This window comes from Sarcophilus harrisii, chromosome 1 (assembly GCF_902635505.1).
Source record: "Sarcophilus harrisii chromosome 1, mSarHar1.11, whole genome shotgun sequence".
NCBI classification, from domain to species: Eukaryota; Metazoa; Chordata; class Mammalia; order Dasyuromorphia; family Dasyuridae; genus Sarcophilus; species Sarcophilus harrisii.
Window position 1 is genome coordinate 715,004,536 of NC_045426.1, and position 15,597 is coordinate 715,020,132.

The 15,597-nt window shown below is 60.2% G+C and overlaps 1 protein-coding gene across 1 annotated transcript; it reads right to left on the reverse strand.

Annotated features, from left to right (window-relative positions):
* Window positions 1–337: 337 nt before the first annotated feature.
* On the reverse strand, window positions 338–15,313 carry ADORA2A (adenosine A2a receptor). Its single transcript, XM_031949106.1, has 3 exons — window positions 15,195–15,313; window positions 3,559–4,210; window positions 338–1,297 (listed from the first exon to the last, which is right to left on the reverse strand). The coding sequence occupies exons 2-3, from the start codon at window positions 3,894–3,896 to the stop codon at window positions 571–573; spliced, it is 1,065 nt and encodes a 354-aa protein (XP_031804966.1). The 5' UTR covers window positions 3,897–4,210; window positions 15,195–15,313; the 3' UTR covers window positions 338–570.
* Window positions 15,314–15,597: the final 284 nt, after the last annotated feature.

The window sequence follows — 15,597 nt, forward strand, 5'->3', positions numbered from 1 at the left end:
CCAGCTAGGAGGGGGTGGGTGGTTAGGGCTGGGGGGGAGGGTGGGGGGAGAAAGGGGGAGAGGGGATAGGCGGTTAGAGCTGGGGTCCGGGGGGAGGGGGGGCAGGCGGTTAGGGCTGGGGTGGAGCCACGCCGGCGCAAACACACGCAGCGTCACACAGTCCCCTTTAATTCCGTCTCTAGAATAAACATTAACCGTGGCTATTGAGAACCGCCGTCGGTCCCCCACCGCGCAGACCCAGGGCCAGCCTGGCCTCCCCATGCACTCCCCCTGCCCGCCCGTGCCCACTCCCCCCCCCCCCGCGCCCCCCCCCCCCCCCCCCCGGGCATACGCCCTGCCGGCCCCTGCGCGGAGCCTCCCTGGCCCGGGGGCGCCCGGAGCCCGAAATCGCTCCCGGGGGTTCTCCCCTCCGCCCCCTCCCCCCAAGGCCTCCCAGCCCCCACCCCGCTCCCCGGGCCAGCTCCGAGTCCCTCGGGAGGCCGCAGATCGTCCGGCGGCGGCTCGGGAGGCCGCCCCGCGCGGGGCTCCCGCGCCCCCCGCGCCCGCGGCACCGCCCTCCGGGCTCCGGCGTCAGGAGGCGGCGGGCGGGGCCTCCGGGAGCTGCGCGCCCCCCGGGCCGCCGCCGTGGCCGTCCAGCCGCAGGCTGACGCGCTCCTGGGCGCGGGCGCAGTCCCGGGCGGCGGGCGGGGAGGCGGCGGCCCCGCGGCTGCTGCGCAGGATCTTGCGGAAGGTGTGGCGGAACTCGCGGATGCGGTAGGCGTAGATGAGGGGGTTGACCACGGAGTTGGTGTGCGACAGCACGATGGCCAGGTACATGAGCCAGGCCGGCGCGTGCGGGCACTCGGCGCAGAAGAGCGTGAAGCAGTTGATGATGTGCAGCGGCAGCCAGCACACGGCGAACAGCCCCACGATGATGGCCAGAGACTTGGCGGCGTGCACCTCCTTCTGCAGCGTGGAGCGCGAGCGCTCGCCCCCCGCCGCCGCCTTGCCCTCCATCTGCTTCAGCTGCCGCCGCGCCGCCATGAAGATGCGCAGGTAGATGGCCAGCATGAGCAGCAGCGGCAGCAGCACGCACGCCAGGAAGTTGTAGTAGACCATGTAGTCCATGGGGACCACCGCCTCGAACAGGCAGGGCACCTGGCCCGCGCCGCAGCGCGCCTCCGAGCCGTTGCGCGCGCCCGCCGCCTCCCCGCAGCGGCTCCAGCCCAGCATGGGCGTCAGCCCGATCACGAACGACAGCACCCAGCACACAGCGATCACGCCCTTGGCCCGCGTGCCCGTCACCAGGCCGTTGTACCTGCGGGAGGGAGCCGGGTCACCGTCGCGCCCCAGGGGAGGGAGGGGGAGGGGGAGGGCCTGACCCAAGGAATACCAGGAGGGTGGGACCCGCCCCTCCGGCCACAGGGAGGGAGGGCGAAGGCCCCGCCCCTCGGTAGCCCGCCTTTAAGGCCCCCGGCCCCTTCCCCAGTTCCTGTTCCTCCTCCCTGGGACAACGAATTGGCCCTGCTTGGTCTTTGGAACCCCGGGGGCCCTCCCCCAAAGGCCCGGGCGGTCCCAAAAATCCCTTGGGGGCATCGGAACCCGGAACCCCCTGCTGGGTTGCTGGGGTGGGTGGAAATTGGGAACGGCCTGCCCTCAGGTGGGGACCCAAGGGAACAATCCCGGAAAAATCACAAACTGGGGTTAGAAGGAGACCAAGGCTGGGCCCGAGGGCTTGGGCGGGGATTGGGGTCCAACCTCCCCTTTCTTGGAAGGCGGACTTAAACTGGCAAAACCTTTGGGCTCCGGGAAAATTTTGGCCCAGAGGGGGTCAAAGCGCGGCCTTCCCCAAAGGGGGAATTTGGTTGGAGGGTCACGGGCCCCCGGGGATGGGGAGGGATTGGTTAAGGGTCACCACACCCCTCCAGGGGATAGGGACGGTCACTGTACCGCTCCAGGACACCGGAAAGTTCGAGGCACATGAGAGAGCACCACACCACGGGGAAGGGGGGGGGGAACGGATGGTTGGGGGTGATGTGGCTTGGGGCAAGGTGGGTTGGAGGCCGCTGGAGTCCCTGACAAATTCGGGAGTTCCGGGTGAGGCTGGAGACTGGCCTGATTTTTTTTTCCAGGGGAAAAGAACAGACTTAGGACTCCAGGCCATCTGCCCTGGCTTTTAGTCCTGGGAAAATTGTGGCGAAGCTCATTAAAGAGACAGGGAACATCTGGGAAAGGAGGGGGACTTGCCAAGAAGTCGGCCTGGCCGGCTCAGCAAGCACAGGCTCTGCTGGACCGAGCCCGTTTCCCGGGGCCCAGAGAGATTACGCCGGCACATGGGGCAGGCCTGGGCTTCGAGTCTGCCTCGATTTCAGCAAACTTTGGATCAAGCCGCTCCTCCCGTTGGCGGACAGAAGATGGAGGCGGGGCCGGGATTCAGAACTGATGGAGGGGCCAGCCGTAAAGCACCTCCGGGCCGGGGTCAGGGGGCAGGCGGGCTCTGACGGCCCTGGGGATCTGCCTCGGCTCGGCCCCGGAGCCTCGGGGAAGGCAGACCCACGTTTGCCAGCTTGCGGGTGACACTGACCGGGGGCCCCGGATAAAACACTGGGACTGCGAGAGCTGGAGCACGGAAGCGGAGGAAATCAAGTGCAGATAAGTGCGAAAGCCTTAGGCCAGGTCCGGGAAAGCGGCTCCTGGGGTGCGAGGTGAGGGAGGAGGGCGGCACAGCACACAAGAATGGGGGGGGGGAAGCGGGCTCCACCACGGGATGTGGCGGCCCCAAAAGCTGCCGTGCCCCGGGCTCCATTCGGAGCTTCCTGGAGACGGGAGAGCATCCGTTCCACCGGCCTCCTCTGTCCCGGCAGCTGCGGGCCCCACAAGGAGGAAGGACAGAGCAGGGTCCCGGGGAGAGCAGCCAGGCCGGGGAAGGGCCTTAGGGGGACGTCAGGGGAGGTCAAAACATTTGGATCAGGGGCCCAGGAGAGCTGCTCAAGTCTCTGAAGGTCCGTTGTGGGGAGGGATTCCCCTTGTTCTGCCCCCGGAGCTGATCCTGGAGCACTTGGGACAAGTTACAGAGACCAGTCTAGCCAGGTTCCTCCTACTGACATCCCTGTGTGGAACAGTCTGGCCCCGGGAAGTGGGAAGTGCCCTTCCCCGGAGAGCTTCAGACGAAGATTGGCACAGAGTGTGCCAGAGGCCGTAAGAGGGATTCTTAGTCAGACTCCTCCCATGGAGCCCTGCTGTGCATGAGTGGTCCCGAGAGCTCTGGCGCCCCTGGACACCCCTGGGCGCCTCTGGACACCCCTAGATGCCCCTGGACACCCCTGGGCACCTCTGGACGCCCCTGCTCCTGAAGTTCTATGAGTGCAATTCTCTGGCTGGCCCCTGCCGACCAAGGCCGGCTGCCCATGGTCCCTCTGGGGAGCACAGCTCTGACCGCCTGGCCTCCCGGGGCGAGCAGGGGACGGTGCAGCTGGAGGAAGCTTGGCACCTCTTGGCTCGGGCCAGGAGTCGGCCAGCTCACAAAGGCAGCCGCGGCCCCGGCCCCCACCGCGGGGACCGGAAGTGGGGAACACTCACCTGAGCGGGATGCGGATGGCGATGTAGCGGTCGATGGCGATGGCCAGGAGGCTAAAGATGGAGCTCTGGGTGAGCACCAGCACGAAGCAGGCGATGAAGAGGCAGCCGTGGAAGGCGGCGCAGAAGCCGGTGCTGATGGTGATGGCGAAAGGGATGGCGAGCACCCCCACGGCGATGTCGGCCGCCGCCAGGGACACCACAAAGTAGTTGGTGACGTTCTGCAGGTTGGTGTTCATGGAGACGGCCCAGCACACCAGCACGTTGCCCAGGACCGCCAGCACGGCGATGGCGACCTCCACCACGATGTAGACCACGTCCCAGGAGACGGCCAGGGCCATGGCGCCGGGAGGGGCGGGGGGGCCGGCTCAGAGTGACCGCAGGCCCGGCCGGCTCAGGGTCCATAGCGGCAGCCCCAGCATCGGGGCTGTCACGGGCCGGGGGGGTTCCGACCTGCCCTGAGGCCCCAGCCCCCCTTGAACCGCTCCCCAGCTCCTGGGGAAGGGGGCCCAGTGGGCCAGCATTCAGGAGCGGGGGGGGGGCCCTTCCTCTCTATGGAGGGCCCCGGGGCTGTGCACCCCACACAACGGCACAGCGGCTTCTCCTCCAGTCACATGGTCTCCCGCCTCCTCTACCTGCGAGTGAACCTCAGAACCTAGGAAACAAGACACCCTGTGAAAAGTGGAACCGTGGGGGGAGGCTGAGGGGAGCTCCTCCCCGCCTTTCCTGCACCCTCCCAGCGGCCGAAGCCCCTTTGCTCGGCTCCCCGGCCTGCAGGCCAGCTCCCTCTGGGGGAGACGAAAAGGGGATCACACCCATTGGCCAGAGACAAGGTTCAGGAGACCCAAGGCCCTAGAAGTCTCCAAGCCCGATTCCTCATGCCATGGGGCTCTTCCCTCATGCTTCACGAGGCTCCTCCGGCCTCCGGGGCCTGGGGGTCTTTGCCAAGCCTCTCCCTGGCCTGGCCATGGTCATTCCCCTGGGGGGGCACCTCGAGTCTGGGCCTGGTGGCTTCCTAGGGCCAGGACAAGGGTGCCCTGACAAGCTGGGAGCCTGTGGCAAAGAGGGGCATGCTGGGATGTCAAGGGGAAAGAAGGGCCTGGCACTTTGTGACCCTCCTCTGGAAAAGATCATCAAAGAGCACTTTGTCCCAGGGCACAGCCCCCCTCCACTGGCTCCTTCCCTCCTAGCTGGCACCCCTGAGCCCGTCCTGACTCCTCTACTTCAGAGTGGGGATAATGAGTGTCTCCCCCGGGAGAAAGGTCCTGGGTGTGAGGGTCAGCACAGGGCCTGGCACAAAGTGGGTGTTTAATAAATGCTGTTTCCTGCCCATCTCTCCCTGATGGCCCTGAGTGGGAGGGGGGGTCTCTCCCGATGGAACTGCTGGGAGTCAGGAAGCACTGTCAGACCCCAGAGTCAAGACCTCTGGGGGGGGAACCGCAGAACAGAGGCTCCTTCCCCCCCAAAGGTTGCTCCTGAGGAAGAGCACAAATCCCCAGCAGAGCCATGGGGTGGGGGGGGTCTGTGGGGACCAAGGCTGCCCAGCAAGAGGGAGCTGAGCACATCAGAGCCTGGGGATGAGCCAGTCGGGAGGAAGAGCAGCCATCAGCTGCAGCAGCTCCCAGAGGCAGGGAGTCCTCCCCAGCTGCAGCGGCTCCCGGAGGCAGGGAGTCCTCCCCAGCCGGCCCAGCAGCGGTCCCGGGACACTCCTGGCCCAGCTCAGCAGCTGTCACCTGCTCATTCCCCCCACTCGCCCGATGGGTCCATCTAGCATTCCCATCATGCTCTAGCCCGGGCTAACCTGCCCACCTCCCCGGGGGGACCCTCAGGGCTCACCCGCCACCAGCACATGCTCCCTCCCGGGAAGGAAGCCTCGAGGCCCTTGGCCTCGTGTCTCCGAGTGGGCGGGGCTCCGCCCCCTCCTCCCCCCCTCCCCCGGGCCCACCCTTCCCTAGGCTCGCTTGGCGGGGCGGGAGTGTGCGCCCCAGGCTCCTGGGGAAATGCTTCGGAGTCGCTGTTCCTGCTCCCCGTTTGAATAGTGTTTTTCCCAAAAAGCTAATTGAATACTCGGGAGGCCTACTGGGGAGGGGGGGGGAGTGCTCTGTACACTGCAGAGGTCGCCCACGGGGTTACCCTTGGAAACCAGGGCCGCGGCTGCCCTTTTATGGGCCCCACCTGCCGGCGCCGGGGAGTGAGGGGAGGAGCCCGTGCTGGGACGGCTGAGCTGCACTTAGGGTCCGCGGGAGGTGAGCGGCAGGGGGCGGGTGGGAAGGGCTAGAAACAGCCACCGGGAGGGAGGAGGAGGAGGCAACTGCCCTCCGCTGAGGGTCTGCACATCCGGGGCTCTTGGGAGAGTGGGAGCCCACTCACTATCCCCCACTCAAGGGACTTGGGACCCTGACCACACTCTTTCCCCTTCTCTCTCCAGCTTTTCTTTCCCTCTTCCCTTCTCGATCACTCCCCCTCCCCCTTCTCTCTTCCTTTCCTTCTCCCCCTCCTCCCCACCCCTTTTCCCTTCCTCTTTCTCCTCCTTCCCCTCTCCTTCACTTCCTTCCCCTTCTTCCCCCCTCCCCCTCCAGCAATTGTCCAGGAGTTCTGCCTCCTCCCCCCCCACCCCCTCATCTGGCTGCAGGTGTTTCCTTGCAACGCTTTGTCACCCACGGGAAGCTCCCTGTGGAGCGGCAGAGCCCGGCACATCGGTGCTTTCCTTCAGCATTGCTCCTGGATCCGGGGAGAGCCACGCTGGCCCCAGGGAGCCGGGACATTGCTAGTCCCTAAGATGTCCTGTCCCACTGGGCCTCAAACTGGGTCACCCCCTTGCCCAGTCCCTCCTCTGTCCCTGCTGCTGAATGAAGGCAGAGGAAATCACTTTATCTGGACTCTCCTGGATCATTGGCCAAGAGCTCCCTCTGTCCCTGCCCGTCAATTTTTTGCGCCCCATCTCATATGAAAGGGCAGCACCCTCCACCTGCTCGAAGGATCCTCTTCCATCCTGCCTCCTCCCCAAAGGCCCCTTCAAGAGGGCTCTTCCAGAGAATTCTTCATTTCCCACCAGTTCCTTGGCTTGGTCCAATCAGTGCTGGGGCAACTCTGGTACCCTCCCACTTTCACCTTTTTACTTACTGTCTTCCCTTATTCAATTGTCAGCTCCTTAAGGACAAAGACTCTTTTTATCTGTATACCCAGCACTCAGCACAATGCCTATCATAGAGTAGGACTATATATTTATTCACCATTAGGCATATCCTGAGCAGATCACCCCCTCCGTCTTTTCCCTCTCTCCATCTTGAAGCTGCTTTCCCAAGTATCGCCCCTTCTTTGATCCTTCCGTGGTCACCAGCAGGCATCTATCTCCCCTCCATTTTGTGATTAAACTTTGAGAAGATCATCTACAACAGGTGCCCCCACTTTATTTCTTCTCAGAAGATCCCTTGTCTATTTCACCTCCGCAGTGTCTCTTGTCTATTTCACCTCCGCAGTGTCTCTTGTCTATTTCACCTCCGCAGTGTCTCTTGTCTATTCTCATGTCTCTATTTCACCTCCGCAGTGTCTCTTGTCTATTTCACCTCCGCAGTGTCTCTTGTCTATTTCACCTCCGCAGTGTCTCTTGTCTATTTCACTTCCGCAGTGTCTCTTGTCTATTTCACCTCTGTAGCATCTCTGGTCCACTTCACTTCAGCATCTCTGGTGCATTTCACTTTTGCAACTCTTTGTTTCACCTCTGCACTGCCTCTGGTCCATTTCACCTCTGTGGCATCTCTTGTCTATTTCACCTGTATGGCATCTCCCCAATTCACTCCCTTCTCTCCTCTGACTCCGCCCCCACTCTGGTGCAGACCCTCATCTCCTCGAACTTGGACTACTGCAATAGCTGATGGTGAGACTGCCTGCCTCAGTCTCTCCTCCCTCCAGGCCACCAATGGAAACTCAGCCACTAAATGACTTTTAGAGTTGGTTCAACCCTGTAACCTTTCCCACCTTTCATTCAATAAACTCAAGTGGTTGCCTACTTCCTTTAAGAACCCTTGACAATCAGGACCCAACCTTCCTTTGCACCCTGCTCCCATATGCCATGTTTCTGCCAAATTGGCTATTTTCCCTGCATCTCTTGTCTCCTTGCCTTTGCACTGACTGTGCTTCGTGCCTGGCATGCCTTCCTTCTTCACTCATTTTTCTTGGGGTCCCTAGATTCTTTCAAGATTCAGCTCAAAGGTTTCCTCCTCTCTGAAACACGTTCCTGACCCTTTATATCTATTTAGGACACATATAGTACTGCATTTCCTAGGGCCATGTCTTCTGACCTTTGATCCTCAGGAGAATCAGCTCCTGGAGGGCAGAAGACACAGCCATTTTTGCCCTTGTAGCCTGGCTAACCTTCTCCAGACAACTTCTGATTCTTTCAGTGGCCTTCCTCAAGTATGAAGTCCAGGTCCAGGAACACAGAACACAACATAAAAACTCCCCCAGCTGGGAGAGACCTTGGTGACCCGTAAAGGGCTGAAACTCTGAGTAGGTGCACTGGAATCGGATAACGGAGCACTTAGGGCTAATGACCTATTGGACAATACTCTATTAGCATATGCTTGGAAAATGGCCCTTCTCACCATTCTGTGCTGGCTCCATCTTTTGGTGTACACAGATAATTGTAGGAGGGATTAGGGGCTGGAGTAAGACAAGCCAGAGTCACTTTGGACTAGAATGAGGAGGAGAGAAGAGGTTGGTGGCGAGCCTCGTGGAGTTTCGTCCATCTCCTTTACTTCTCCCCCTAAAGACCAAGGACTTTTGCCGATCCTGACTCTGGCTGATCCTGAGGTCAACAGGGAGCTAACTCGGTCTTCACAGTGACCCACTAGCTCCGCCCTTTCTCTTTTAAAAGGAGAAACTGAGGTTGCTCAGAAAAGAGCAGAGGGTTGGCCAACAGAACAGAGCCAGGTTTCCTGACCACAAGCCCAGAGCATTACCTTCCGAAGAATCTGTCTTTCTCTTCCTGGGCCCATGCTCTGAGCCACTTCTACTCCTAGGAACCTCTGCCACTCGGCTGAAGAGAGCCCTGCATTTGCACCTCAGCCAGATTTCCTGCCTTCTTCTAAGGGGAGTCTGGTATCCCTTTGTTCCTTTGCCATCTAATACTTGAAGACCCTCCAGTGGGAGTGTCTACTGCTTCCCGGGGAAGGCTGTCCCACACTGGGACATCTAACCTAAATCGGTCTAGGCAGCTGCCACCAATTGCTTCTGGTTGGCATATCACTTTCTGGGCCTAGTTTCCTCTCCTGTCAAATAGGTAGGAGTTGGACAAGATGAGTTCGGCTCCTGCATCTGCTCTCATGTCCCTGTGCCCCCTCTCCTGCCCGACATCTTTGGGGAGCAGCAATGCTACCCCCCCAGGGACGCTCCTGGCTCCCCTTCCCCTTCTGAAAGGAAGTCGGGATCTCCTGCAGGAGCTGCACTCTGGGGGCACTTCGCTCTCCTTCACTCTTCTGCAACCTCCTGCCTTGGGTATCTCATGCCCTAACACCTCATATCTGAGCTCAAGCAACTAGAACCCAAAGGCCAGTGGGAGCACTCCCTCCCAGCACCCCGAGGAGTCCAGCCCAAGACGAGTTCTCAGCCACCAGCTGCCAGCCTGGCTGTCTGCCCTGAGCACTCCTGGGAGTTGGCCATGAGATGATGTCCACGGCAAGAGGGGCTGCAGCAGGGGGCTGACCCCAGCGGTGAAAATCAGACCTATGAACTCTTGCTTCTGAGAAGCCCCAGCAGGAACCTCAGCCCCTGGCTCCGGCCAAAGCCTTGACCTCGGTCCAGATTTATGGAGTCTCAAATGCCAGACCCAAGGGTTGTCCCCCTGGCCTCTGGAAGTGAGGGTAGGGTGGGAAGGAGCACCAGACAAGCCTGTCATGCCCCCAGTGCTTCGCCGTGCCCTAGGGAGGCAGGTCTGGGGGGGGGGGGTGCAGTCCTTGCTCAGTTTTCCCTCAGGAATGAATTCCTGAATCACGTGCAGCTGGTTAGGAAAGGAAATTGAGTCTGAACAAGGGGCCATTTCCCAGGTGAGCAGCCCTGGCTGGAGCTAGGGAAGGGATTGAGGCATGGTGGGGGGGGAAGTCACAGCCCCATAAACACGTAGCCCGAGTCAAAGGAAGTGGTTCCAGAGCCTGTAATGGCGATGCTTGGGGAGAGCACTCCCTCCTGGCCCATTCTGGCAGGTTGCCACCTCTCAGCATCCTGGGAGAAAACAGTAGCCTCTAGGATCCCATGGGATCTCCCCAATGGCTCAGAAAAGGAAACTGAGACTCAGTGCCTCACTCCAGACGCCATGGTGAGTTTGGGTCTGAGCCTGAAAGGGCACCCTGAAGGTCAGCATTAGCCAGGCCTGGGCCCTGCCTAAATCTGGGCTCTTGGTGTCTTTAGAAGGCCAGCCTGGCCACTGAATGCCCCTGTTTCCTTCCCAGTCCGGGACGGTGTGGGGCCGGCAAAGGAGGGAACTAAGGCTCTGCTGTGTTTCTCCCACTGCTCCTGGGATGGCCCTCAGACTAGCTGAGGACACAAAGGATGCGATGGGAAGCCAAACGGTGGGGGCCCTGACCCAGGGGCAGGATGTAGGGGGAGGGTGGGAAACTCCCACAGGGGACAACAGCAGGCCTGTCTGGCCCTGGAGACTTCCGGCCCGGTCTGGAAAGGTGGGTCAGGTTGCTGCCCACAAGTCCAAAGGCTTGTAAATATTCTCTAGGCAGGAGCTGGGACTGTGGAAGCCGGAGTTCCCCCATCAAGGTCTCACTGACAGGCTGTCCTCGGGGCCCAGGGAGGGAGTTCTGTACTTCTCTTGGGGGGTTTCCCCCCAAGGAAAGTGAGGGAAAATATCTCCCAGATTAATTATCCCTCCCAGCCTCTCTGTCCCCCAATCTAGCCTCAAAACTGGTTCTCATCCTGGAACTTGGTCTGCCCAAGACCTTAGCTGGGGCCCTTTCCACACCTTCCAGTAATCCCAGGAGGATCCTCAGGAGCCATGAAAATCTCCATTTTACCGAAGAAGCAACCGAGTCCTAGTGAAGGATGCTGAAGGGCCCAGGATCCCAGTCCACTTTTGATATTCATAAGCTCTGTGACTCTGGAACAGAAACCTGCTGTCTCTGAACCTCAGTTTCCTTAACTCTCAAAGGGGGACCATAAATATAGTGGTCCTCTTAAAGGAGCATAATAATGGAGCCATGGCAGACAGCCCCCTCCCCCATGATGGATGAGAAGCTAAGGGGATGAACTGGAGGGTCTCCTGGGCACAGCCCCAGGTGATTGGGAGGTCATCCCAGAATGGGATGCCCCTGCCCTAAATGTGCACTGCTGCTTTCCCCGACTGAGACCATGGCAGAGCTGTTTTCGGTTCCCCTCCCTAGACATCAGTCACCCTTTCACATTGTCCCTTTCACCTGACTGCAAAGGATCAGAATTTCAGCTTCTAGGGGATTAAGCCCCCTAACCCTTCCCCTTCCCTCTCTGCCCAGCAAACCACCCTACTTTCATACTCACACATCCATCTCTTTGGTCCCTGCCACTCCCTCCCCTTCAAAACATACCTATTTTCAGTCCTAAAATAACTTTCCTGAGCTGCCCTCACCCTCAGCCATTCCTCCCCCCACCCCAGCTCTACCAGCTCCACTACAATACAATCCCTCCCTTTCTCCACACAACATTCGAAAAGTTCCTAACATCTGTAGAAAGGCAGGAAATACATGCGCAGATTGATGGAGAAGACTTACTATGTGCCAGGCGCAGTGCTAAGTGGTTTTAAAATGTTATCTCTTTGAGCAAACAGGAAAGAAGGGACTGGGTGAGCCTTCAGTGAACTATGGGAGATTCCAAAAAATGGGGCTTCTGAGGAGTTATCCCAGACTCCCACTCACTTTCACCCTCTTCCCTCTCACCCCTTAGATCCAAGGCTTGTCCATTTCATCTCCATAAATGTCTTTGTTGATTTCACTTCTGCAGCATCTCTTGTCCATTTCATTTCTGCAACGTTGTCTATTTCATCTGTGCAACATTTCCTGTCGATTTCACCTCTGCTACATTTCTTGTCGATTTCAACAGTATCTCTCTGAAAGAGGCTCCTTCTCTCTTCTAATTCTCTCCCCACCTTGACGTAGCTCCTCGTCACCTCCCATCTGGACTGTTGCAATAGCTACCTGGGCTGCCCCCTCTAGTTTCTCCCTGTTTCAGAACCATCCTTCATTCAGCCTCCAAAGTGATCTCCCTAAAACCAGGTCTGACCATGTCACTCCCCTGCTTAACACCTCCATGCTCCCTATGGCCTCCAGGCCCAAATAGATATGCCTCTATTCTTTTCCTTCCACAAGCAAACCTTTCGCAACATGGTTCCCCCTTTCCTCAAAGGATCCCTGCGGGCTACCTTGTGTATACAGTGGATGTGGCTTTCTGTGGACTCGTGAGCTCCTCAAGGTCAGGAACCATGTGTTTCTTATTTTTCTTTGTGCCCCCAGACTCAGATGAGGCCCCAGAAAACAGTCTGAGTTTAACAAAGGCACAGCCTGATTTGCCAACAGGGATTAACTAGTGTGGATTGACAGCCTTCGGGAAAGTGGAGGAAAGGTGTGGATCTCTCCAATCCCCCACACTTCCCACAGATAGTACAGCTGGATGGATGCACTTGGAAGTGTCTGAGCAGTCAAGACATAATTTTTCTTGGTTCCGTGTTAATGTGGCAAGGGGTCTCCAGGAGACACTCCTAGGGAATCTGTGTTTTACATGGAGCAAGGGATGGATGACAGGCTCACCAGTGCATAGATGTCATGAAAATGAGAGGGATTGCTAAAATACTGGGTTATAGACTCAGGATCCCAAAAGATCTCAGCAGGCTCAAGCATTAGGCCAAGTTTAGTAAGATAAAATGCCACAGGGCTCAGTGGAAAGGCTTCCATTTGGATTCGAGAAAACCCACTTCCCATGTCTAGGATGGGAGAGGTCTAGTCAGACAACAGCTTCCCTGCACAAGATTCGGGGATTTGGAGGGATCACAAGCTCACTAGGAGATAGTATAATGTGATGTGGCTACCGGAAAGCCAATGCAGTCTCAAGCAGAATGGGGAAGAACAGTTTCCAGGCTCAAGGAGGGGTCAGGAGGTCTGACAATTAGAGGAGTGAAGGGTCTGGAGTCTGTGACATGTGAGAATGCATTTAAAGGATGTTTAGATTGGAGAGAACTGAAGGGAAGAGTGTGTGGGTGGGGGAGAATCATAATGGCTTTGCTGGGTACCGAAGGACTGTGCTGAGGAGGCAGGCTTAGCTTCACTCTGTTTGCCTAGGAGAAGCCCCTCCACAGCTTTCCCCCCTTGTCCGGACCGCCACTGGCCACCCGTTTACTCGATACTCTCCTCCCTCTGCTTCGGTCCTCCCTCCCCTCCTGTCTGTCTGACTGCTTTCCCATCTCCTTAACGGGCCCCACATCTTCTTCCTTATCCCTGGTGCTGTCATCTCCTGAGCTTCTGTCCTCAGCCCCTCCTCTTCCCTCACTCCCAACAAACCTTCTCCCGAGCTCCAGGCCCAGACTCTAACTGCCGGCCGAAACCCTTGCCAGCCCGTGCCCCGCTGGATAGATGGATACCCGTCTGGCCGAAGCCACTTCCCTTCCCCTTCTCCCTCCGAGCTCCCTCTCCCAGACTCTCCATCTTCTGCTCTCTCCTTCTGGGTTGGCTGATTCTGACGTGGCCTCTTCCTCTTTTCCAGCCTTTGTTCCACTGCTTCCTATAATTCCCAAGCCCCCCTCACTCTTCTCACTTGCTGCGTTCTTGCCCCTTCACCCTGAGCTTCCCCTGGACCAAGTGGTCCCGAATCCTTCCCAGGGCTTCACTGGTTGCTCGCGGGTCGCTATCAGGGGCTGGGGCTGGCCTCTGATGAAGGAAAGCTCGCTGGATATTGACCACCTACCTACCTCTTCTGTCGGATTCCTGTCCTGGCTCCCTTAGAATCTAATTTCCTGCTCCCGTAGCCGGGAAAAAAGGTCCCGTCTTCCCAAGGGCACTGACTGGCTCGGTCTGTCTGTCCTGTTCATTCATCCATCTGTCCATCACTGGAGCCTAACTCCCCTTTTAGACCCTGCACAGAAGGGCTCTGGGCCCCGGAGCATTTGGAAGGGGCTGACCGGGAGAGGGGGGAGCCAGAGGCCCAGGCCAGGCCAGCCTCTTCCAGGCGATCATCTGGGAATGAATTAGGGGAGGGGGAGGGGGAGGGGGAAGAAAGCCTGAGTGGCCAAGCTAAGCCCCCTTGATCACTCGGTGCCCAGCTGGGAGGGTGGAAGCTTGGCTGCCCCCACCTTAGCATGAAGCGGCTCAGTGAGGAAACGGCCCCCTCAGGGTCTGGGCTGCCTAGTCAGAAGAGACTTGGGGGCCAGCCTAAAGAAGCAGGAAACTGAGGCTCAGGCTGGAGATGGGAGTGAGCCTCCCATACATGAAGTCCGACGGGGGAGGGGATAAGGGAAGGCCATCAGCTCCAACCTCTGCTCCTTCCCTTCTCCCTCCCTCCTAAAATACCTGCCCTTTTGCTGGGCAGAATTGCCCCCAGTCCAGAGGAGCTGGGGAACCGGGAAGGGCTCGGAGGGGATCCAAGAAGAGGGTCGTGGCGGGGTCTCCCTCCTTCCTGGCCCTTGCGGCTCCCAGCTGGTCCCAGACTGCCCTGGGGCCCAGTGAGTGCCAGGATTTCCCAGAGACCCTAAAACCTTCCCTCTGGGCACATGAACACCCAGCGCTCCTAGGGGCGAGTTCGCCTGGCCCGTGATCCCCTCATATCCACAGTGGTCTCAGTTTTTTTCTTAGGAAGAAGGGGATAAGATGGACCAATTAGATCCCACGAGATTGGGGGGGAGGGTGTTGGAAAGGTCAGGACGCCCGCCTGCCCTTCCCCATCTCTCGGCCGCCAGTATCGGGGCTCAGGTTGAGCCCCTCCTCTCCCCAGAGGCTCCGAGCCCCCACATTCTCACTCCGTGCCCCCCCGGCCCCCCCTGCAGCTTGGAGCCCAGCTGTGGAAGCGGGAAGAAAGCCTCCTCCGGGCGCACCCCCGGAGGAGCAAGAAGGGAAGCATGGGGGAGGGAGGAGGGCGCAGGAGCCCAGAGCTGCCCGGCAGGGACAGCGCTGCCCGTTTCCAGGAGCCCCCGCAGGCCGGCTCCCGGCTGACGCCCGCCCCCTCCGCGGCGCACCTGCCCCCGCCTCCCATCCCCGGCAAGGCGGGGGAGACCGGGTTCGCGGCGGCCGGGGCCGGACCCTGCCCCTAAGACGTCGGGGGCGTCCTCCAGCCCCGGGTCACCTAGCGCGTCCCATCGCGGCCGGCTCCTCCACAGCCGGATCTCCCCCACTCAGTGTGGCAACCCCCCCCCCCCCGACGGCCCGCCTGCGGCGGCGGGAGGCACATGCGGGGGCCCGGGGCTCCCCACTCCAGAACGAGGGGCAGGGCGGGGGGGGCGCCCCCCCCCCGCCCCCTTCCCCTTCCCTACCCCAATCCCATCTCCCGCCCCGTCCAACAGTCCGCCCCGTCTGGCCGTCAGCGGTTCCCAAGGCTGCTGGAGCGGGCGGGACACGGGGGACGGGACCGGCGCGCTCTGAGCCGGCGGCCCATCCCCGGCCGCGGCTCCTGCGTGCACTGACCTGAGCCGGGGGCCTCCCGAGCCGGGGGCGTCCTCCTCCGCCCCCGCAGCCGCCTCCGCCGGCGCCCGCTTCCTCCTCCGAGTCCCCGGCAGCCCTGGCCGCAGCTGCCGCGCCCGGAGCGGAGCCCGCGCTGCCCTCGGGCGCCCCCTGCAGACCCCGGTCCGAGCTACACCTCGCCCCGCCCAGGGCCCCGCCCCAGAACCCCCCAGCCCTTATCCCGCCCCGGCTCCGGGCTCCCCATCCGGGCGTGTCGGAGGGCGGGGCGGCAAAGTCTGGTCCAGCTCCGGGATCTTCCTCGAGAGCTGGGTCTCCCTCTCTCTCCGACTCCCCTAACGCCCCTTCCCCCTGCCCAGCACCCGGAACTTGACAGTCGAGTCGACCAGAGGAGATTCGCAATCTCTCT